Below are 23526 nucleotides of genomic sequence, written 5' to 3' on the forward strand. Positions count from 1 at the left end.
ATAAACACAGTTGATAGTGAGAAGACGTTTCTTTTTTAGCTGAGTTAGTATATATTGTTGACCAATTCCGACACTCTCATTGACCTCCATACAAAAACTCCTCGCTTGATGAGCGAAAGAAACAAAACAATGACACCTGCTGGAGAAGACTTTTGTCCCAGTGAACAACTGTGATGTGTGAGATTGTTGAGAAACATCCCATTATTGCATAGTACTTTTGTGGCACAATTGCAGGTACACTACTTATACACCTAGTTTTAATTTAATTGCAAAACATACTACACCTTTGAATGGCAAGTGGTAATAACCACCATGATACCCACTTCCTGCCCTGCACCTCTATGATAAGAGCATCACAGAGAACGAAAACCATCCCATAATTTGTTCCGACATAATTAAATTATTTGCTTATCGTTCAAAACGTTTTTGTATTTTGATTGATAGTTACTGGACATACATTCGCTTATTAGACGTTTTAGTTTTAGCGCTCAATTCAATCACTATAAAAAGCAGCGTCACACTATAGACTCGTGTTGGTGGCACGTGAAACAGAAGTATCCATTCATGTTGATGCTTTGTGTCAAATATTGATACAACTGTAACTAAGTTGCTTCCCCTTTATAATGGTGTTGGGTGGAGCTGCAAAGGAAGTGAAATGTCTATGCGAGTCTTGCCTACACAGAAAGAACCCCAGCCCTGCCACTTTGATGAACAACAACCCAAAATAGCCATAACTGACCAGCCAGTCCAGCGACATAGAACAAGTTCCAAACTGAGGTATGCCGTGTGTATTTGTACCTAGTGCTCCAGTTTGCCACGTTCTGTAAAAATACACGACAATTTCAACCTTTTTGAGCTTGAGCAGATACGTCGATACGGGTGTGGGTGGGGTAAATTGTTTATCCTAGCAACGGGTTTCCGTTACACATGGCATTCATTGACAAAGTTTGGCAATTTACAATGGTCTTTCATTGAGTCCCAGCCAACTCCAGACATCATTTCAGGCTCAGGCGCGCAGCCTAGTGGATCAAGCGAAAGTGCGCGTGTGCCATAGCCTCTTCTGAATAAGTTGGACAAAGTTCTTGAGTTGTGATGGGAGTGATAGTATGCAGTAATTGAATAGTTTGCGTTCACTTTGTGGCAACTGTTGGTCTCCTAATAACTTAGTAATACATGTATCACTGCCTTCACAATTTATATTCTAATAGGATGGGTTTATCTCATTCTCTGTAGACCACAAGCCAATTCACTTTACTTGCCCTGTGTACTGGGGCTTCCAAGTGGCCTAGAGACCCTGGTTCAATTCCAGGCTGTACCACAACCGGCCGTGATTGGGAGTCCCATAGATTTTTACCTTGTCAGCTCGGGGATTTGATCAAGCAACTTTTTGGTTACTGGCCCAACACTCTAATCACCAGGCTAGCTGCCTCCCCAACTATTCAAAATGTCCTTGTCTTTACCAGACGGTCCCGGGGGGCTGGAGGAGTGCTGGCTTCATGGTGAGCAATGTTCCGGAAGGTCAAAAAGCATCGCAGCAGCTCCCAAAGCAGTGAGATCAGTACCAAGAGCAAGGTGGATAATTATACAATACAATACAATGTCCTGGGCTACATTCCAAACCCCCAAAATGTGGATTTTCCCCTTCCATCAGCCCTAGATGACGCCCTTTAGTTGATCTGAAGACTGGATAGATATTGGGCTCCTGAGTGGCGCAGCGGTCTAAGGCACTGCATCTCAGTGCTAGAGGTGTCACTACAGACCGTGGTTCGATTCCAGGCTGTATCACAACTGGCCTGTGATTGGGAGTCCCATAGGGAGGTGCACAATTGCTTTATGAGTTTGCTGCTGTGGAGTGAGATTAATAAACTAGCTTAGTATTTTTTTTTAATATATATTGTTTTATTGAACCTTTATTTAACTACACAAGTCAGTTAAGAACAAATTCTTATTTACAATGACAGCCTACCAAAAGGCACCCTGCGGGGATGGGGGCAGGGATAAAAAAAATAACACACATCATGATAAGAGAGACAACACTACATAAAGAGAGACCTAAGACAACAACATAGCATGGCAGCAACACATAAAAACATGACAACAACATGGTAGAAACAATATGGTAGCAGCACAACATGGTAGCAGCACAAAACATGGTACAAACATTACTGGGCACAGACAACAGCACAAAGGGCAAGAAGGTAGAGACAACAATACATTACGCAAAGCAGCCACAACTGTCAGTAAGAGTGCCCATGATTGAGTCTTTGAATGAAGAGATGGACATAAAACGGTCCAGTTTGAGTGTTGCAGCGAACTGAAAAGAGGAGCGACCCAGGGATCTGTGTGACTGGCAGAACGGTGTTGTATGTGGAGGATGCAGTAGATATCTCAGATAGGGGGGAGGGAGGCCTAAGAGGGTTTTATAAATAAGCATCAACCAGTGGGTCTTGCGAAGGGTATACACAGATGACCAGTTTACAGAGGAGTATAGAGTGCAGTGCTGTGTCCTATAAGGAGCATTGGTGGCAAATCTGATGGCCGAATGGTAAAGCTGCTCGAGAGCACCCTTACCTGCCGATCTATAAATTATGTCTCCGTAATCTAGCATGGGTAGGATGGTCATCTGAATCAGGGTTAGTTTGGCAGCTGGGGTGAAAGAGGAGCGATTACGATAGAAGAAACCAAGTCCAGATTTAACTTTATCCTGCAGCTTTGATATGTGCTGAGAGAAGGACAGTGCACTGTCTAGCCATACTCCCAAGTACTTGTATGAGGTGACTACCTCAAGCTGTAAACCCTCAGAGATAGTAATAACACCTGTGGGAGGAGGGGCATTCTTCTTACCAAACCTGTTACTCAGGCCCAGAAGCCAGGATATGCATATAATTGGTGCCATTGGATAGAAAACACTTTGAAGTTTGTAGAAATGTTAAAATAATGTATGAGACTATAACACAATTGATATAGTAGGAGAAAATCCAAAGAAAAACCAACTGGAATTTTCTTTTTTTGGAGCCCGTGCTCTTCCAATGGAACTTATAGGGTCATATCCAAATCCAGCTCCCAGATTGCAATTCCTATGGCTTCCACTAGATGTCAACAGTCTTTGTTCAAGGTTTAAGGCTTGTTTCTTCCCAAATGAGGAAGAATTTTGAGTTTTAGTACTGGGAGTCAGAGTTGGAATCAGTCTGTGCGCGCGCAATGACGAGGACATGCACCTGCTAATTTTGCTTTTCTATTGAACATCTTTCCGTATGAAATATTATAGTTTAATTACATTTTAGGGTACCTGAGGATTAAGTAGAAACGTATTTTGACTTGTTTTAACAAAGTTTAGCGGTAGCTTTTTGGATTCCTTTCTCTGCATGTTGAACGAGTGGACTACTCAAATCGATGGCGCCAATTTAACAGACTTTTTGGGATATAAAGAAGGATTTTATCTAACAAAACGACCATGCATGTTGTAGCTGGGACCCTTTAGATTGCAAATCAGAGGAAGATTTTCAAAAAGTAAGTGAATATTTATTCGCTATTTATGATTTTATGAAGCCTATGCTGGTTGAAAAATATTTTGATTTGGTGCGCCGTCCTCAAACAATCGCATGGCATGCTTTCGCTGTAAAGCCTATTGTAAATCGGACAATGCAGTTAGATGAACAAGACAAAGCTTTTAACTTCTCTGCGCTACGGATCCCTTTTACGGGATCATTTTCCTAAACAACCGCTGAATTGCAGGGCGCAAAATATTACAAAAAATATTTATAATCATGCAATCACAAGTGAAATATACCAAAACACAGTTTAGCTTGTTGTTAATCCACCTATCGTGTCAGATTTTGAAAATATGCTTTACAGAGAAAGAAATCCAAGCTTTTGTGAGTGTATCAATCAATGCTAGAACAGCTAGCCCCAAATTAGCATGGTCACGAAAGTCAGAAAAGTAATAAAATGAATCGCTTACCTTTGATAATCTTCGGATGTTTGCACTCACGAGACTCCCAGTTACACAATAAATGTTATTTTTGTTCGATAAATATTACTTTTATAACAAAAAAACGCCATTTGGGTTGCGCGTTATGTTCAGAAAACTACAGCCTCGTTCCGGTCCTGAAAGGCAGAAGAAAATTCCCAAACGTATCAGATTCAAAAATATTACTAAAAATATTTATAATCATGCAATCACAAGTGAAATATACCAAAACACAGCTTAGCTTGTTGTTAATCCACCTATCCTGTCAGATTTTGAAAATATGCTTTGCAGCGAAAGCAATCAAAGCTTTTGTGAGTGTATCAATCAATGCTACAACAGCTAGCACCAAATTAGCATGGTCACGAAAGTCAGAAAAGCAATCAAATTCATCGCTTACCTTTGATAATCTTCAGATGTTTGCACTCACGAGACTCCCAGTTACACAACAAATGTTCTTTTTGTTCGATAAATATTACTTTTATAACGCGCATTCGGGTTGCGCGTTATGTTCAGAAAACCAAAGCCTCGTTCCGTTCGACGAAAATTCTAAAAAGTATCCGTAATGTTCGTAGAAACATGTCAAATGTTTTTTATAATCCATCCTCAGGTTGTTTTTAACAAACATAATCGATAATATTTCAACCGGACCGTAACCTATTCAATAAAAGAGAGAAAGAAAATGGAGAGCTACCCCTCTCGCGCGCAGGAACTAATCAGAGGACACCTGACTACTTTTGAAAAATCTCGCTCATTTTTCAAAATAAAAGCCTGAAACTATGTCTAAAGCCTGGTCACAGCATGAGGAAGCCATTGGAAAAGGAATCTGGTTGATACCCCTTTAAATGGAAGAAAGACAGGCCAGGAAACACAGATAAAAATAAAAATAAACACTTCCGGGTTAGATTTCCTCAGGTTTTTGCCTGCAGAATCAGTTTTGTTATACTCACAGACAATATTTTGACAGTTTTGGAAACTTTGGAGTGTTTTCTATCCTAATCTGTAAATTATATGCATATTCTACGATCTGGACCTGAGAAATAGTCCGTTTACCTTGGGAACGTTATTAAAAAAAATAAAAATAAAAAATCTGACCCCTAGCGTTAAGAGGTTAACTGATATAAGACACTTGTATGTACCTAAATGTTTAATATCAATAATTTTTATGATTATTTATTTGAATTGCGCGCCCTCTAATTTCACCGGAAGTTGTCGACAGGTGTCCTGCTGGCGGGACGCCTAGCCCTAAGATTATTAAGGGTAGAGAAAGCTTGTCGGACACTAAGAAAGCTTTGTTGTAGAGCATTTAACACAAAATCCGGGGAGGGGCCAGCTGAGTATAAGACTGTATCATCTGCATATAAATGGATGAGAGAGCTTCCTACTGCCTGAGCTATGTTGTTGATGTAAATTGAGAAGAGCGTGGGGCCTAGGATCGAGCCTTGGGGTACTCCCTTGGTGGCAGGCAGTGGCTGAGACAGCAGATTTTCTGACTTTATACACTGCACTCTTTGAGAGAGGTAGTTAGCAAACCAGCCCAAAGTCCCCTCAGAGATACCAATACTCCTTAGCCGGCCCACAAGAATGGAATGGTCTACCGTATCAAAAGATTTGGCCAAGTCAATAAAAATAGCAGCACAATATTGCTTAGAATCAAGGGCAATGGTGACATCATTGAGGACCTTTAAGGTTGTGTGACACATCCATAACCTGAACGAAAACCATATTGCATACCCGGGAGAATACTATAGACATCAAGAAAGCCAGTCAGTTGATTATTGACAAGTTTTTCCAAGACTTTTGATAAACAGGGCAAAATAGAAATAGCCCTATAACAGTTAGCATCAGCTTGATCTTCCCCTTTAATTAAAAGACGAACCGTGGCTGCCTTCCAAGCAATGGGAAACTCTCCAGAAAGGACAGACAGTCTTGGCGATGATAGGGCCAGCAACCTTAAAGAAGAAAGGGTCTAAAACATCTGACCCAGATGTTTTTTAGGGTCAAGTTTAAGGAGCTCATTTAGCACCTCGGACTCGGTGACTGCCTGCAGGGAGAAACTTTGTAGCGGGGCAGGGGAAAAGAGGGAGAAGCATCGGGGATTGTCGCATTAGAAGGGGTGGAAGATGAGGAAATGTTGGATGGGCAAGGAGGCATGGCTGAGTGAAATAGGACTCCTGACTTAATGAAGTGGTGATTAAAGAGCTCAGCCACATGCTTCTTGTCAGTAACAACCACATCATCAACATTAAGGGACATGGGCAGCTGTGAGGAGGGTTTATTCTCCAGGTCTTTAACCGTTTTCCAGGACTTCTTGGGGTTAGACCCACAGAGAGAGAACTGCTCCTTAAAGTAACTAACTTTGGCCTTCCAGATAGCCTGAGTGCACTTCTTTCTCATTTGCCTGAACGAGAGCCAGTCAGCCTGAGTATGCGTGTGCCGAGCCTTTCGCCAAATGCAATTCTTGAGGTGGAGTAACTCTGCAAGTTAAGGGTCGAACCAGGGGCTGAACCTGTTTTTAATTCAAATTTTCTTTATGGGGCATGTTTGTTAACAATACCACTGAAAATATAAAAAATAAGGTCCAAGCGTCTTTGACAGAGGGGGGGGGGGGATCAAGCTGATTCTATACCAATTTACAGAGGCCAGTTCATGAAGGAAGGCTTGCTCATTAAAGTTTTTCAGCAAGCGTCTACTGTATGACAAATCAGGACAGGTCGTTTCACTGAGCAGCCATTACGAACACAGGCTGTAAAACAGAGATCACAAAGGTCATTACAGAAAATACCAAACTGATACCTATCAGGATAATTTGTGAGAATAACATTGAGAAGAGTAGCCTTTTCTGGGCTTTGGGATTGGTAATAACCCATACCTTGTGGGATTGGTAATAATCTGAGAAAGATTTAGGGAGTCCCATTGCTTTAGGATTTGATCAGGTGGTTTAAGCATGTCCCAGTTTAGGTCACCAAGCAGGACAAATTCAGACTTAGTGTAAGGGGTCAGGAGAGAGCTTAGGGCAGGTAGGGTACAGGCCGGTGCTGATGGAGGACGATAGCACCCAGCAACAGTCAACGAAGAGCTATTTGAAAGTTTAATCCTTAAAACCAGCAAATCAAATTGCTTGGGGACAGACTTGGTGGAGACAACCAAGCACTGAAGGTGATCCTTGGTAAGGATTGCCACTCCCCCACCTTTGGAAGATCTGTCTTGCCGAAAAAGGTTATAACCAGAAAGGTTTTTTATTTTTTTATTTAACCTTTATTCAACCAGGTAAGCTAGTTGAGAACAAGTTCTCATTTGCAACTGCGACCTGGCCAAGATAAAGCAAAGCAGTGCGACACAAACAACAACACAGAGTTACACATGGAATAAACAAGCGTACAGTCAATAACACAATAGAAAAAAAGAAAGTCTGAGGTGGCGTGAGGCGTGAGGAGGTAGGCAATAAATAGGCCATAGTAGCGAAGTAATTACAATTTAGCAGATTAACACTGGAGTGATAAATGAGCAGATGACGATGTGCAATTAGAGATACTGGTGTGCAAAATAGCAGAAAAGTAAATAAAAACAATATGGGGATGAGGTAGGTAGATTGGGTGGCCTATTTAAAGATGGACTATGTACAGCTGCAGCGATCGGTTACCTGTTCAGATAGCTGATGTTTAAAGTTAGTGAGGGAAATATAAGTCTCCAGCTTCAGCGATTTTTGCAATTCGTTCCAGTCACTGGCAGCAGAGAACTGGAAGGAAAGGCGGCCAAAGGAGGTGTTAGCTTTGGGGATGACCAGTGAGATTTACCTGCTGGAGCGTGTGCTACGGGTGGGTGTTGTGATCGTGACCAGTGAGCTAAGGCGGAGCTTTACGTAGCATAGACTTATAGATGACCTGGAGCCAGTGGGTCTGGCGACGAATATGTAGCGTGGGCCAGCCAACTAGAGCATACAGGTCACAGTGGTGGGTGGTATAAGGGGCTTTGGTAACAAAACGGATGGCTCTGTGATAGACCGCATCCAGTTTGCTGAGTAGAGTATTGGAAGCTATTTTTGTAGATGACATCGCCGAAGTCGAGGATCGGTAGGATAGTCAGTTTTACTAGGGTAAGTTTGGCGGCGTGAGTGAAAGAGGCTTTGTTGCGAAATAGAAAGCCAATTCTAGATTTGATTTTGGATTGGAGATGTTTAATATGAGTCTGGAAGGAGAGTTTACAGTCTAGCCAGACACCTAGGTATTTGTAGTTGTCCACATATTCTAGGTCAGAACCGTCCAGGGTAGTGATGCTAACCAGAAAGGTTAACATCAGTATGCAAATCACTCTTCCTTAACCACGTGTCTCAGTAATGACCAACACATCTGTATTGAAGCTGTGAACCCACACTTTTAATTGATCCATTTTAGGTAATAAACTTCTAGTGTTAACGTGCAGAAAACCCAGGCTTTTACAAGAGCAGAAATCAGTTAAGCAGATATCAGAGCACAAATCAGAATTGGGACAAGCAACAGTAGATGGGCCAGGGTGTACATGCACATTTCCAGATATCATCAACAGTTATACAATCAAGGCACGGCAGAGGACAGGGAGAGCTCTGCAGTGCTGATTTATGACATCTGAATGTGCGTCAGGTAACATGAATACAAAGCCAGCGAGAGGTGGTTAGAATAGGATGGGAGACCAAAAGTCTGCGTAACCAATAGAGAGTCAGGGGTCAGAGTCCCGAGTGTGGGAACAAACATAGCCTGTCCCACGGTTGGGTAAAGAAAGTTTGTAGTCAACAAAGTATGCAGGAGTCATGAGGAAAATAGCAAAATGCACAAGAAAAAAATTAAATATATAACGACTCTGAACTTACAATGGCTAGCCCCGAATCACTCACCCCAACAGGATCCACATGCAGTGCAGTGGAGACCAATGAATTCATGTATAATAACTATAACCACTCAGTTTGATTATTGTGATTGATTATGGTGCTGGATTATGGTGATGGAGATTAATGTTATAGGGATGTGAGGCAGAGGCAGCCTCTGTGTCCTCCTTGACAAGTCACTATACATGAACATTGTGTGTTCCTTCCAAAGCAAGATAGAAAGCTGCCGTTTGTGCCTAAAGATGAGATGGTACTGGGAGTGTCGAAGTATGGAGTCAAAGTGGCCTCCATGGATCAGTGTGTGATTGAGTCCATGTCATAAATGCTCTAGCGCGCCGCAACATTTTCTACTGAAAGGTTGACTTTTCTAGTTGGACCATATTGTTGCAACGTTTCCTATGTTGGACGCTTCTGCAGCACCACCCTCTCTACCTGATTGTCTGTCTGTGTTACAATGATGTTCGTAATGTGTATTATTGTTGTGGATCCTGTACAGGACGTTCTGCAGAGCCACCCTCTCTACCTGATTGTCTGTCTGTGTTACGATCATGTTTGTAATGTGTATTATTGTTGTGGATCCTGTACAGGACGTTCTGCAGAGCCACCCTCTCTACCTGATTGTGAGGATGCTGTGTTATGATGACGGCCTGGGGTCTGGGAAGAACCTGCTGGCTCTCAAGACCACCGACACCAAGCAGCAGGAGTGTAGCATCTGGGTGTACCAGTGGAGCAGTGCGGTGAGTGTCTGTGTAAGTGCACGTGCGTGTGTGCGTGTATGTAACAGACGGACCATCCAGCATACAGTCTGTACTACGACCAGTGGAGTAGTTGAGATTAAATGCGCGAAAACACAGTTTACGCACCTTTTTAATTTTGCACAAGCGTTTAACTACCTTTGCAACTGAAGGCAATGCTGTGCATGATAATTGTTTATCATGTGTGCAACAGTCTTCCTGTGTCTCTTCTTATCCATTCATATAGCAGGAGACTGAAGACGCGGGCCTCAATGGCCCAGACAGACAAGTTGTTTTCATAATGGCCCGACTGTCAGCATCAGTCACAGTGGATAATCTCATCTGCCAAATGACTGAAAGTTATTTTATTAAGTTTCCCATTAAGCCAATGACACAAATGTCATCCACTAAAATGCTGAATGACTGAAATGTTAATGATAGAAATTTGAGTGACTGAAATGCTAAATGACAGTTTTTCATAAGAAGTCGATTTCCCTTCTCCTTTCCCTGTCTCTGTGCAGGAACAAGGCCAGGCCATCTGCATGGTGTTGTCCGCCTCGTCCGACTGTGTGCTGACATCAGAGAAGTCCTGAATAGCAGTTGTTGCACTACATGTAAGGGACGTTGTGGAGACAGGCAACACCATGAACCAGTCGGGAGCCTGGAAACCATAGTTTACAGCAGGGTCACACCAGTGGCGTAGCGCAGTTACGGGGGCCCTCTGCAAGATCCGAGCAAGGCTCCCGCTCAACCCCAGCCATGGGGCAGAGAGAAAAATGTGCAGTTGTATAGCTAATCTCATGCTATTTAACACATTTTGCCATGAGGTTGAGAGAAAATGTTGCTGTTTTAGAGCTCAAGGATTCTTGAAAGACGGGACAATCTCAACTTTTTTAAACAACATTTTAAATATATATTTTGATAGACCAAAGTATCAGCTATCACACCATGTAAAGGAACAACCAATTTTTTTTTTTTTAAATAACATGTTTTCATAAAATGCAACTAACTGGATGTATGTCTACTCTGTCAGACACCTTACATGGCATTTCACTTTTACAATTATTATCCAACAAGTGTTTAAAGGCCTTGATTGTTTAATTCTAACATTTGATTATTCAAATATGTAATACAAATCTCCAAACTTCTTTTTGTTTTGTTTTATATCACTATATAATGCTCCAGGGCTAATTTAGTTAGCATTTTGGCATGTTTTTCTACATTTAGGACATTAACATTTATGAAGCAAACATTATCCCTTAGGTCTAGCACAGCAATTACTTCAATTGTTTAAGCATATGGTGCAGAACAGTGATTAAAATATTTGTGTCAGAATATTGACAACAAAAAAATGATCATAAGGGCGTTAGCCATCAGTGACGGAGTTAACAAGCCACTGACGGACTTGACAACTGATACTCAAAACAGACATATTTTTGCCTCTAAAAATAAAAGTTAAATACAAAACATTTGTAAAATCTGGAAAATGATTTGAAAATCCCCAATAAAAACAACATTCCTGTCATATCTTTCAGCACTGTTGACATTAGACAAAAAGTTCACAAAATGTTTATTTTTGTACTTCATTCAAGTGGTATACACAGTAGAAATTTCGTTTTTCCTCAGTTGCTTTATAACTCCAAAACCTAATTTAATGTAACATATTTGAACCAAAAGTAATATCCTATCGTAATCTATCAGGCAGATGGAGCTGACAGTTCATGGTTGTGACCATGGTGATTTCAATATTGTTTGTTTAAATCTATCAAAAGTTAACTTTACAGACCATTAATGGTCTTGTTGCACTACATGTAACGAGGACATGAATAAGGGGTCCTTATGTTATAGATGACCCTGCTTAGGATTTTAGACAAATCTGACTGAGTTGACCAAATCTCCGGACACATCTTTTAGAGAAATATTCTTTAAAGCCACATAGGGCTAGTGCAAGAAACTACATAAGATCATTTTTCATTAAAAAAAAAAAAATATGTAGTTTGAAATTGGGATCCTTTGCTACAGACCAGGGCATTTTCAGGCATAGAGCCAACATGGAAATTAATAATATTGAAAGTATTTAGACAATTCCTAAAACAAATATCTTCCTTATAAACCTCCCCTAAATGTGAATGTTAAGCTCAAATAACAAAAAGTCTCCCTGCTGGACAAGGATTGTCCTGACTTTCAAGAATCCCTAAGCTAATTTCCTGCTATTTTGCCATGAGGCTGAGGCCCCCTTCGCGGGGGTTGCGTACTACGCCAGTGGGTCACATGACTTACCCAGCATGCTCTGCAACACCTCACATACACCATCCACCTGTTAGTTGACCATCATGAGTAACTTAATCTTATTTCATGTAAATACATTCCACAGTACAGGGACCTCAGTGCATGTCTCCGTCATGGCTGGACTTGGAAAGGATGTGGCTGTTTGATATCTAGGTCTTCGATGACATTAATACAGCATCCAGAAACTCCATTGACCTCCTTTATAAAAGGGGGAAAGTGGTAACCATGGTACACCAGTCACTATATCCACCATGGATGGAAGAACATACAAGACCATCATAAATATGCTGTAGACCCCCTTTCTTCCCTATCCCCCTCCCTATACACACCAAAGGGGTGGTAGCAGGACATGTTTGTGCCTCTCTCCATACCTCTCCTATACTCCCTTACTCCTTGGTCCAGATGGGATTGGATCAGTTAATACTGAATAATTAATGAAAATGTGTTTTATTTGATTCCTTTTTGTCCTTTAAAACAGGTCAGTTTGTGGCTAGACTGCCCGGTATTTCAGTATTCCCGTCATTCTCAGACTGACTTATGGGATGCATGCTTCCTTCCCAACTCTGGGTCCTCAAAGTTTATGAAGCATCCAGCCAGGCTCTGTGTTTGTTTGTGTGTGTAGGAATGACCATGAGGTACCAAATGACCCTGTGGTATACACATACCAGCCACAACATTACAGAGCTAGGTTACTCTTTATAGACTTAGGCCGGGATTCAATCTGATCGCGGGTTATAAGCATTGTGGCTTTAAAGACTATTTCCGATTAAGCCAACATATGCAGCGTTAACCGTAAAGGCAATGTTCGGCGCACACGGGAACATTGCCTTTAAAAACAGCGATGCCTCTAATCCGTGACGTGATTAAGGCGTGAGGCCAGGATTCAGAGTTCACTGTGTATGTAAACCTTTAGTGCAGTCGTATGGCTCCAGAACATATGATAATAGCAGAAAGTTGAGAACCATGGACATAGCACACATGATTGGGCTATATTGGGTTTGACCATTCTCCACCAGAGGGAGCTCTTCATTCAGTGTACTGCCCACAAAGTTACCAACCTAGTAGTCTAGCGCTCTGGTTTTTCTCAAATCACCTACTACACATTTACACCCTGAAAACATGCTTTTAGAAGCGACAACACTATCATAAATACAAAATAAGTATTTGACTTGAATAGAGGGGAAAAACAGGAATTATTTTATTATTCCAGTTTGTTTTCCATTTATTTTGCAGAATAGGTTAGAGTCAATGCACTGATCCACAGTCAATGAGCGTGAATGGAATAGATTCTCTACTAGTCTACATACACACGGAACACCAGCTAGAACACAATATGGCAACCGCACTTTACCACAATGCATTAAGAGCAGGGCTGAGGTAAATTTGAATTTAACTTAAATAACAAAAAAATGTTTAGAAAAAAACTGCTTCTATTGTCAATGACTTCTCAATAAAAATGAGGAATAAAAGCTATTTCAAACATTTTATATTTTCTTATTTTAAATTAAAATCACTTCCTGAATTGACTGCCTTCAATTGAAATTGACCCCAGCCCTGATTAAGAGACAGTTACTGCCAAGGTTATTAACTCTTCTTTTATATTTAAATATCAACAAACAAAATCTATGTACATTAACAGATTAACCATTCTATTTCCAGTGAGTTAATATGGGGAGGCTTGTCATGTACATTTTCACATGCGACACCTCTTGTTGTCGCCTATCAAAGTTTATTCACAATCGAGGGAACTGTATGTCCCATTTAAGATTAAATGTCAAAACATGTACAGAGAGTTGCTCTGCAACCAAAACCAAACAACATAAAATGTAGGAATACTAAATAAAATAAAACATGTCTGTTCAGTACAGGAACTAGTATGTATATAAAACATGGGTAGTCTGCAACTACTGTGGTCCCAGCTAGTAATCAAGTTGTGTAATATGGTACAATCTAGTCCTGAGCACTATGAATCAGATTTAATACTATAGTAGGTGTGTGAGAGAGAGAGAGAGAGAGAGAGAGAGAGAGAGCGAGTGTGTAAAAAGTAGCTGCATTGTCCTTAACTGTAATCCAGCAGTGCCATCCCCCTTACAATGGCACCTCATCACAGGACAAGTTGTTTTTAGTACAATGACAACTGTGTGTGTCGACCACATCTACCTCTGTGTGAGAGCCATTTGGTAGCCTGCTGTCCATGACAGATAAGGCACAGGACATCAGGAGCCATCACCCCATGAGCTTCATAAACCCCTCTGCTGTCTCTGTCAGAAATCAAACAGAAACCGGACCACTGGCTTTCACACACACTTCTGTCCCCCTTACCTCACCTCTCCTGCTGCGCTACACTGCCCACCCTCCACAGAAGCCAGAGAGGACAGACACATTTCCTGCTCTACTGCAGCAAACAACAAAAAGTAGAGTGTGAAGGCCTGAGGGCTCAACCCAAAGATTAGCCACAGAGCGATTGGGGTTAACAACTTAAGTGTGATCTATGGAGCTAAGATAGTTATCAATTTGATAACTAAGCAATAAGGCCCGAGGGGGTGTGGTATATGGCCGATATAACACGGCTAAGGGCTGTTCTTAAGCATGACGCAATTCTGTATCCAGAATGCCTGGATACAGCCCTCAGCTGTGGTATATTGGCCATATACCACAAACCCCAGTGGTACCTTATTGCTATTATAAACTGGTTACCAATGTAATTATAATTAGAGCAGTAAAAATACATGTTTTGTCATACCGTGGTATACAGTCTGATATACCACGGCCGTCAGCCAATCAGCATTCAGGGCTCGAACCATCCAGTTTATAATGGCATCACACTGTAGACCATCGACATGAAGACAATGTGGTGTAAGTAACTGATATGGTTTCAAGCTGATATGCACACACACACACACACACACACACACACACACACACACACACACACACACACACACACACACACACACACACACACACACACACACACACACACACACACACACACACACACACACAGTAGTGAGCCTGGGTTCTCCTAGGTGTGATCAATGGAGGTTTCCATATACTCCCAGAAACCCATCATTACCACGTTACAGGCTGTCGCACGTCAACCCCCTGTTGTTACCACGTTACAGGCTGTCCCACGTCAACCCCCTGTTGTTAACACGTTACAGGCTGTCCCACATCAACCCCCTGTTGTTACCACGTTACAGGCTGTCCCACGTCAACCCCCTGTTGTTACCACGTTACAGGCTGTCCCACGTCAACCCCCTGTTGTTACCACGTTACAGGCTGTCCCACGTCAACCGCCTGTTGTTAACACGTTACAGGCTGTCCCACGTCAACCCCCTGTTGTTACCACGTTACAGGCTGTCCCACGTCAACCCCCTGTTGTTAACACGTTACAGGCTGTCCCACGTCAACCCCCTGTTGTTACCACGTTACAGGCTGTCCCACGTCAACCCCCTGTTGTTACCACGTTACAGGCTGTCCCACATCAACCCCCTGTTGTTACCACGTTACAGGCTGTCCCACGTCAACCCCCTGTTGTTACCACGTTACAGGCTGTCCCACGTCAACCCCCTGTTGTTACCACGTTACAGGCTGTCCCACATCAACCCCCTGTTGTTACCACGTTACAGGCTGTCCCACATCAACCCCCTGTTGTTACCACGTTACAGGCTGTCCCACGTCAACCCCCTGTTGTTACCACGTTACAGGCTGTCCCACGTCAACCCCCTGTTGTTACCACGTTACAGGCTGTCCCACATCAACCCCCTGTTGTTACCATGTTACAGGCTGTCCCACATCAACCCCCTGTTGTTACCTCGTTACAGGCTGTCCCACGTCAACCCCCTGTTGTTAACACGTTACAGGCTGTCCCACATCAACCCCCTGTTGTTACCACGTTACAGGCTGTCCCACGTCAACCCCCTGTTGTTACCACGTTACAGGCTGTCCCACGTCAACCCCCTGTTGTTAACACGTTACAGGCTGTCCCACGTCAACCCCCTGTTGTTACCACGTTACAGGCTGTCCCACATCAACCCCCTGTTGTTACCACGTTACAGGCTGTCCCACGTCAACCTCCTGTTGTTACCACGTTACAGGCTGTCCCACATCAACCCCCCGTTGTTAACACGTTACAAGCTGTCTTGAGGTGGCGGACAGTGGATCATCCCTACGTGAGGGCTCCTAGCATATTCCTGGGTTAGCACCATTTTGAATTAAGTTTTTCCTCCCACATTGGAAGTCCTAAAAAGTTTACATGTCTTTGACTACTAAGCAATTATGCGTTAAAAAAAAACAGTCACCCTTTAACCATGCAAGCAGGTGGAATGTAAGCATAACGACTATATTCACATTAACGATAAGTGAAAGAAATCCTAAAGATCCACATTACTGTGTGTAGTCCCCTCTATCAGTTGTTTTTAAATAACTTTCTGTACAATTCACACAGAGGAAAACCAAGTGAAACTTATGAACAGAACCTTCATTTTGTCAATAATCCTCTTAATGTTGTGAACACTCATTACAATCATTGTTTTTTAAAATGTCAGATGGTGTCAGAAGTCTAAACACAGTTTCCTCAAGAGCATCTGCGGGCTTGGTCTAAAGAGCAGTGATATGACGTCACGTAACATTCCCGGAGTGAAGGGTGGGTATGTTGTCATGGCAACCCCCAGACTGTCCAGCCAAAGCATTGGGCAGCGACACTCGATTCTTCTGTAGTGTTAGCGCAGTCACAAGCTTGATGATGATAACGATGATGAACATGATGATTTCGTCCCACAAACCAGCAGACGTGGGGAGGTGGAGGTTTCCATTCCAGATCAGTGCCTGTGTTGACATTTGACCTTCAGTCCATGATGAAGTGTATGAATGTGACGGGGAAAGCCCCCCTCCTCATTGGTTCTCCTTCAATGTGGCCCAGCTGGGAGAGAACAGGAGAGATGTACAACATCACACACTGATAACAGGGGAAAAAACACACTTGTGTTAGTAAACACTCAGTAGTTTGCATATAGATTGAGAGATGCAGCATAACTACAGTGTTTTTAACTGCAGCATTTTCCAGCCAAGAACCCAGTGGACTTTCAACACAGACATTCACCTCTGTGGACCTCTACTACCACCTTCTATACCAAACAAAAATACAAACAACATGTAAAGTGTTGGTCCCATGTTTCATGAGCTGAAATAAAATATTACAGAAATGTTCCATATGCACAAAAAGCTTATTTCTCTCAAATTGTTTGCACAGATTTGTTCAAAACCCTGTTAGTGAGCATTTCTCCTTTGCCAAGGTGATCCATCCACCTGACAGATGTGGCATATCAAGAAGCTGATTAAACAGCATGATCATTACACAGGTGCACCTTGGGCTGGGGACAACAACAGGCCACTTTTAAATGTGCAGTTTTGTCACAAAAAACAAATGTCTCAAGTTTTGAGGGACCGTGAAATTGGCATGCTGACTGCAAAGAGTCCGTCCCATATAAAGAGTCCCATATACAAGTGACTAAATACGGTCATGTTTGCAGAGGTGGCTTTGGGAAAAACAAGTTACAGCTGGCCTGTATTCAGACAACAGTTGCAGCTGGCCTGTATTCAGACAACAGTTGCAGCTGGCCTGTATTCAGACAACAGTTGCAGCTGGCCTGTATTCAGACAACAGTTGCAGCTGGCCTGTATTCAGACAACAGTTGCAGCTGGCCTGTATTCAGACAACAGTTGCAGCTGGCCTGTATTCAGACAACAGTTGCAGCTGGCCTGTATTCAGACAACAGTTGCAGCTGGCCTGTATTCAGACAACAGACTTCTCAGAGGAAGGAAGGCAGGCGGGGGTAGGAGGAAGGTAGAGGAGAGAGAGAGATATGTCATTTGAAATGTCTTTATTCTTTTGGAACTTCTGTGAGTGTAATGTTTACTGTTAATTTCTATTGTTTATTTCACTTTTGTTTATTATTTATTTCACTTTCTTTGGCAATGTTAACATATGTTTCCCATGCCAATAAAGCCCTTGAATTGAATTGAGAGAGACAGAGATTTGGCCAGAATGAGGTCATGGCTTTCTACTGCTGACGCCACCATGGTTTCTGACACATGCTCATTGGCCGCTCTTGGAATTTGGAAAGGACCCGATTTGGACCATAACTGGGCCGGACGACTCTTACTGCGTGTGAATGATGACACAAACACACACCCACTCTCACCCTCTCCAGTTTCTAAATCCCTACACACAAATTCCTATGCAGTAGCCATGCCGACCCAGTTACTACACACACAAACACTTTCAGAAAGTGAGCGTGTCCAGGAGACTGATCTAGAGGTGATTCACACACACACAGAGAGAGAGAGAGAGAGACAGACACTCACCCACCACTCCTGGTCCTCCTCCCCGTCCACCACGATCACCTCCCCCTCAGAGAAGGTCAGCTCGTCTGGGTTGTCTGCCAGACAGTTATAGATGGCCTTTACTCGCTTGGGCCTCTGCTTCTGAAAAACACAGGTTCAATATGAAGAGAGACAGACAGGCATAGAAATATCATTACTAGAACGAACATTCCCATTCAAGTCAACCTTCTGTGACAGGTAGGCTGGTGGCCACATTGAATGGAACCATGATGTCAAATTGCTGTGGTGTGAGGGGCTTTTCCCATTCTAGTAATTCTAATTAAATGCAGACAGGCAAGTATACAGCGTGTTCTACAGACAGATGCTGTCTTTCAACAGGAGGATCTCCTGTATCTGCCACTTCTTTGGTATGTTTGACACCCTCTTCCATAGTGACTGCTGGAGGGTTGAATAGCAAACCACTGACACAGGACATAGTAAGCATCTGACTGGGTAAGGAGGGTAGCCATTGACTGCAGAGGTATCAGGAACAAGCACACACTTCAAAGTTTCCCTCCCTCTTAGTAGTGGTGTGCATACGAAGGAAACCACAGAGAAAACTGTTAAAGATGATGATATTCAAATGCACAGAGCGACAGGGACAATCAGACCAACTGAAACATAAGATCAGATACAGAAGTGAAAATCACTGTCCAATCAACAACATGACAAACAACCATAAGGTCAACGGTAGGTAGGAGGAAGGAACTCACCGGATAGGTCTTCCTAGGCATGGGGGCCGGAGGCAGCGATTGACCTATCGAGTTCTGGCGGCATCCCGGCACTTCCTTAGCTGAAGGAGGAAGAGGAAATTACATCGTTGTGAAAACAAAACTGTTCCACACAACCTGCAACAGGCTGGAACTGACCCACAGTTGTGTTGTGACAAGGTAGGGGTGGTATACAGAAGATAGCCCTATTTGGTAAAAGACCAATCCATAGTGTTAGGTTGTAAATATCAGAGTAAGAAATTGACGGACACTATGAAAGCTCCAACCAAGTTTATTCACCCAAACGATCGAACAGCTGAACAGACAGACATATTTCCACCAGTGGTAGTATATATACCCCAATTTGGGTGACGTCATTCTATACTCTAAACATTACATCTCTATTGCTAGGCAGGAAATTAAGTGATGCGGGCAATAAACTGTTCCTTCTCCCTTAACGTGACCTGACCTCGACCCCTTCATCACTAATCCACATCTCTCCATCCTTATCAGTGCCTGCCACATGTGACTATCTTCCCTCCACGAAGTACATTCCAAGCTTAATTACATCCAGCATAACCATTCCTCCTACAGATAACTATTCACTTCTGATGTAGACTCTAGACTCTGGCACCCCTCATGGCTCTAGTAGAACTGCTGATTAACAATATTTACAGTTTAGAAATCCCAACCCATCAATATTATGGCAAGAACAGCTCAAATAAGCAAAAAGAAACAACAGTCCATTATTACTTTAAAGACATGAAGGTCAGTCAATGCGGAAAATGTCAAGAACTTTGAAAGTGTCTTCAAATGCAGTCGCAAAAACCATCAAGCGCTATGATGAAACTGGCTCATGAGGACCGCCACAGGAAAGGAAGACCCAGAGTTACCTCTCCTGCAGAGGATAAGTTCGTTAGAGTTAGAGCCTCAGAAATTACAGGCCAAATAAATGCTTCAGAGTTCAAATAACAGATACATCTCAACATCAACTGTTCAGAGGAGAATCAGGCCTTCGTGGTCAAATTGCTGCAAAGAAACCACTACTAAAGGATACCAATAAGAAGAAGAGACTTTCTTGGGCCAAGAAACACGAGCAATGGACATTAGACCGGTGGAAATCTGTCCTTTGGTGTGATGAGTCCAAATTGGAGATTTTTGGTTCCAACCACCGTGTCTTTGTGAGACGCAGAGTAGGTGAACTGATGATCTCCGCATGTGTGGTTCCCACCGTGAAGCATGGAAGAGGTGTGATGTTGTGGGGGTGCTTTGCTGGTGACACTGCATGTTATTTATTTAGAATTCAAGGCACACTTAACCAGCATGGCTACCACAGCATTCTGCAGCGATACGCCATCCCATCTGGTTTGCGCTTTGTGGGACTATCATTTGTTTTTCAACAGGACAATGACCCAACACACCTCCAGGCTGTGTAAGGGCTATTTGACCAAGAAGGAGAGTGATGAGTGCTGCATCAGATGACCTGGCCTCTACAATCACCCAACCTCAACCCAATTGAGATGGTTTGGGATAAGTTAGACTGCAGAGTCAAGGAAAAGCAGCCAACAAGTGCTCAGCATATGTGGGAATTCCTTCAAGACTGTTGGAAAAGCATGCCAGGTGAAGCTGGTTAAGAGAATGCGAAGAATGTGCAAAGCTGTCATTAAGGCAAAGGGTGGCTATTTGAAGAATCTCAAATATAAAATATATTTTGATTTGTTTAACACTTTTTTGGTTACTACATGATTCCATGTGTTATTTCATAGTTTTGATGTCTTCACTATTATTCTACAATGTATAAAATACTAAAAATAAAGAAAAACCCTTGAATGAGTAGGTGTGTCCACACTTTTGACTGGTAAATTATTTAATTTTTTACACCCACCTGGTCTTTCGATGGACCCCGTTCGAGTCGGTCCTTTGCTGAAGCTTTTGGCGTTGCTGAAAACCACAAACAGTAGTCAGCTGCTGCTTATCATGTGCTTAAATTAACACATTTACCCCACAGTGCATTTCCACATGACAGCGCATTTCCCCATGACAGCGCATTTCCCTTTGACAGTCACAACTCAGACCTATGGGAGACTGAGTAGAACCATGTCGATGAGGAGCTCTGTCTTTTAGGAGCTCAGCTTGGAAGTTAATGTAGTGGTAAACCAGAAAACCTATTGGTGTTTTTCTCCAAAAGTAACATTTCTTTGTGTTCATCGAAGCAAAACATGCTGCCTCAGGCAGTGTGTGTGTATATGCTCACCCAGATGGAGACTTGGGTGGTGGGGCTCTGCTGTGGCCATGTCCGGTCCCTGGTTTGGACTGCTGGTTCAAAGCCTCCATCACACTCACTGTCTTGACCACGGGGGGAGGAGCAAGACCTAGGGAGACAGAGAGAAGTTACCCATCTCTTTCTCTTATTGAAACAGGGCGTATTTCTGTCCTCAGTGTCCGCTGCTACTTTTGCTTTAGCAACATTAGTCTTTGGATGCATATTAAACCAATTGGATTACATCAGAATTGATACAAGTTAAATTTACAGCAATATCCAAACCATGTTTAAGATTTACAAGCAGATTTCAGGACTGAGACTGGACAATTCAGGAACACATGGAAAGCCATTCTGGTGTGTCTTTGGCATAAAACTATCCCAGGGCTTTCAGAAGCCTACGGTGGATTTCTCCTCTTACTTTTTACCCAGGCTTAGCTCCTTTCATATCTATTTTGATCCTGATAAACTCCCCAGTCCCTGCTGCTGACAAGCATACCGATTAACATGATGCTGCCACCACAATACCTTAACTTTTGGGGTATTTGGATATGAAACGCAAAAATTATAATAAAAGTACAATTGGATTTGTGCCACAAATGCAAACAAGTTCTCATTTGAAACAGCGGCAAGGTAAACAAACCTAAAGCATGGATTTCTGTCATTCCTTGTCTGTAGACTGCTTACAGGGTAAGAAAACCTATAAACCATTTTTAAATTCCCTTTCCCTTTAACCATGATGTGTTCAGACAATGAGACCTAGGAGGTGAGGGGTGCCTACCAGTGGTTGAGGTGACCCGCATGGGGGGTACCGGGAGGTGCATGTTGGGGGGGTCTGAGGAGGACCTCTGTCGGCCCCCTAGGTCTATCGAGCCAGGCTTCCACCCAGAGGACCTTGATGACTGGACCATCCCACACAGACCTGGCATCTGGACTGGAGGAGGGAGGAGAGAGGAGGGGGAAAGCTGGTTCCTGAAGACGTGCATTGCTTGCTCTTCGGGGTTTTCGGCTGGGAATACACTCAGTGGCCAGTTTATTAGGTAAACCACCCCATTCCCGAAAATGGTTTACTCCTACAGACAGTGAGTCATGTGACCATGACTTGTTATATAAAGCAGGCGGACAGGCATCGAGGCATTCAGTTACTGTTCGATTGAATATTAGAATGGGCAAAACAAGTGACCTAAGCAACTTTGAGTGTGGTATGATGGTCGGTGCTAGGCGCGTCGGTTCCAGTATCTCAGAAACGTCCGGCCTCCTGGGCTTTTCACGTACAACAGTGTTTAGGGTTTCCCGAAACAGGCAGATTACGGCGGAGTACAACAGTGGTGTGCAGAGCGCATAACTAGTCGTTCCTTGTCACGGATGGGCTATTGCAGCAGATTACCACACCGGGTTCCACTCCCATCACCTAAAAACAAGGAGAAGTGCCTCCAGTAGACAATTTAGGAGTGGAAAAACATCACCTGGCCCGACGAATCCCGTTTCCTGTTGCGTCATGCTGATGCCAGAGACAGGATTTGGCGTAAGCAGCATGAGTCCATGGACCCATCCTGCCTGGTGTCAATGGTACAGGCTGATGGCAGTGGTGTAATGGTGTGGGGAATGTTTTCCTGGCATACGTTAGGGTCCCTTGACATCAATTGAGCAACGTTTTCATGTCCCGAAGAATTCAGGATGTTCTGGAGGCAAAGGGCACTCTGACCCAGTACTAGATGGGTGTACCTAATAAACTGGCCAATGAGTGTATATAAAGCATTTTGTGACAACTGCTGATGTAAAAAGGGCTTCATAAAATACATTTGATTGATTGAGGTGTGACACTGAAGCAGAACACAGAAAGACTGTCTAATCCTGGAATTAAATTGAAAAGACTGCCCAAAGTCAAGTTCACTGGAGAGAAGTTGTTGAGGGGTTATGCTCCTCGTGTGGTAACGGGCCTAAGTAAGTAAAGACGACATGTGCTTTGAATGTAAAGTAAGTAAGTTGAATTGAAACAAATTGTTTAGCAAGGTGGAATGTTTTCTACCGTTTTCAATGAGCATGAACCAGATTGAGTTCAAATTGCTTTCCAGTGATAGGAAGGGCTATTTTCAGTATGGGCTATGGAGTGCACTTTGAGAACTTTAACGAAAAGTAGCTCACTAGCTCACCCAGCAGCCGCCAATGTGATGGTCCCTGCTCCCTACCCAGAACCCTCTCTGCCCTTCAAATAGGTCAGAGCGCTACACGAATCACACAAGTCCCCATGGAACAATGCATTAATTAGAGAAGGCATCTACAGTAGATGACAGATATGTGGCCAAATGAGGTTTCCC

The 23526-nt window shown here is 43.0% G+C and overlaps 1 protein-coding gene and 1 long non-coding RNA gene across 8 annotated transcripts in view; one reads left to right on the forward strand and one right to left on the reverse strand.

Moving 5' to 3' along the window:
- The first annotated feature begins 652 nt into the window (after positions 1 to 652).
- LOC139553809 (uncharacterized) lies at positions 653 to 10710 on the forward strand. Its single transcript, XR_011670729.1, has 3 exons — positions 653 to 777; positions 9416 to 9565; positions 10084 to 10710. It is a non-coding gene; the product is annotated as an uncharacterized lncRNA (long non-coding RNA).
- A 2315-nt stretch (positions 10711 to 13025) lies between these two features.
- LOC139553808 (arf-GAP with SH3 domain, ANK repeat and PH domain-containing protein 2-like) overlaps positions 13026 to 23526 on the reverse strand; it is a 101779-nt gene continuing 91278 nt past the window's right edge. For 3 of the 7 annotated variants that reach the window (XM_071366502.1, XM_071366501.1, XM_071366499.1), the window contains exons 23-28: positions 21990 to 22142; positions 21203 to 21320; positions 20834 to 20889; positions 18952 to 19031; positions 18221 to 18340; positions 13026 to 16775 (exon numbers count right to left, since the gene is read on the reverse strand). In XM_071366502.1, the coding sequence (XP_071222603.1) occupies positions 16701 to 16775; positions 18221 to 18340; positions 18952 to 19031; positions 20834 to 20889; positions 21203 to 21320; positions 21990 to 22142 (602 nt within the window). In that variant the 3' untranslated portion in view covers positions 13026 to 16700. Of the gene's footprint in view, positions 16776 to 18220; positions 18341 to 18951; positions 19032 to 19059; positions 19847 to 20833; positions 20890 to 21202; positions 21321 to 21989; positions 22143 to 23526 lie in introns of those variants that run through there. The other 4 variants (XM_071366506.1, XM_071366504.1, XM_071366500.1 and 1 more) reach the window with 3 other exon arrangements.

This window comes from Salvelinus alpinus, chromosome 25, assembly GCF_045679555.1.
Source record: "Salvelinus alpinus chromosome 25, SLU_Salpinus.1, whole genome shotgun sequence".
NCBI classification, from domain to species: Eukaryota; Metazoa; Chordata; class Actinopteri; order Salmoniformes; family Salmonidae; genus Salvelinus; species Salvelinus alpinus.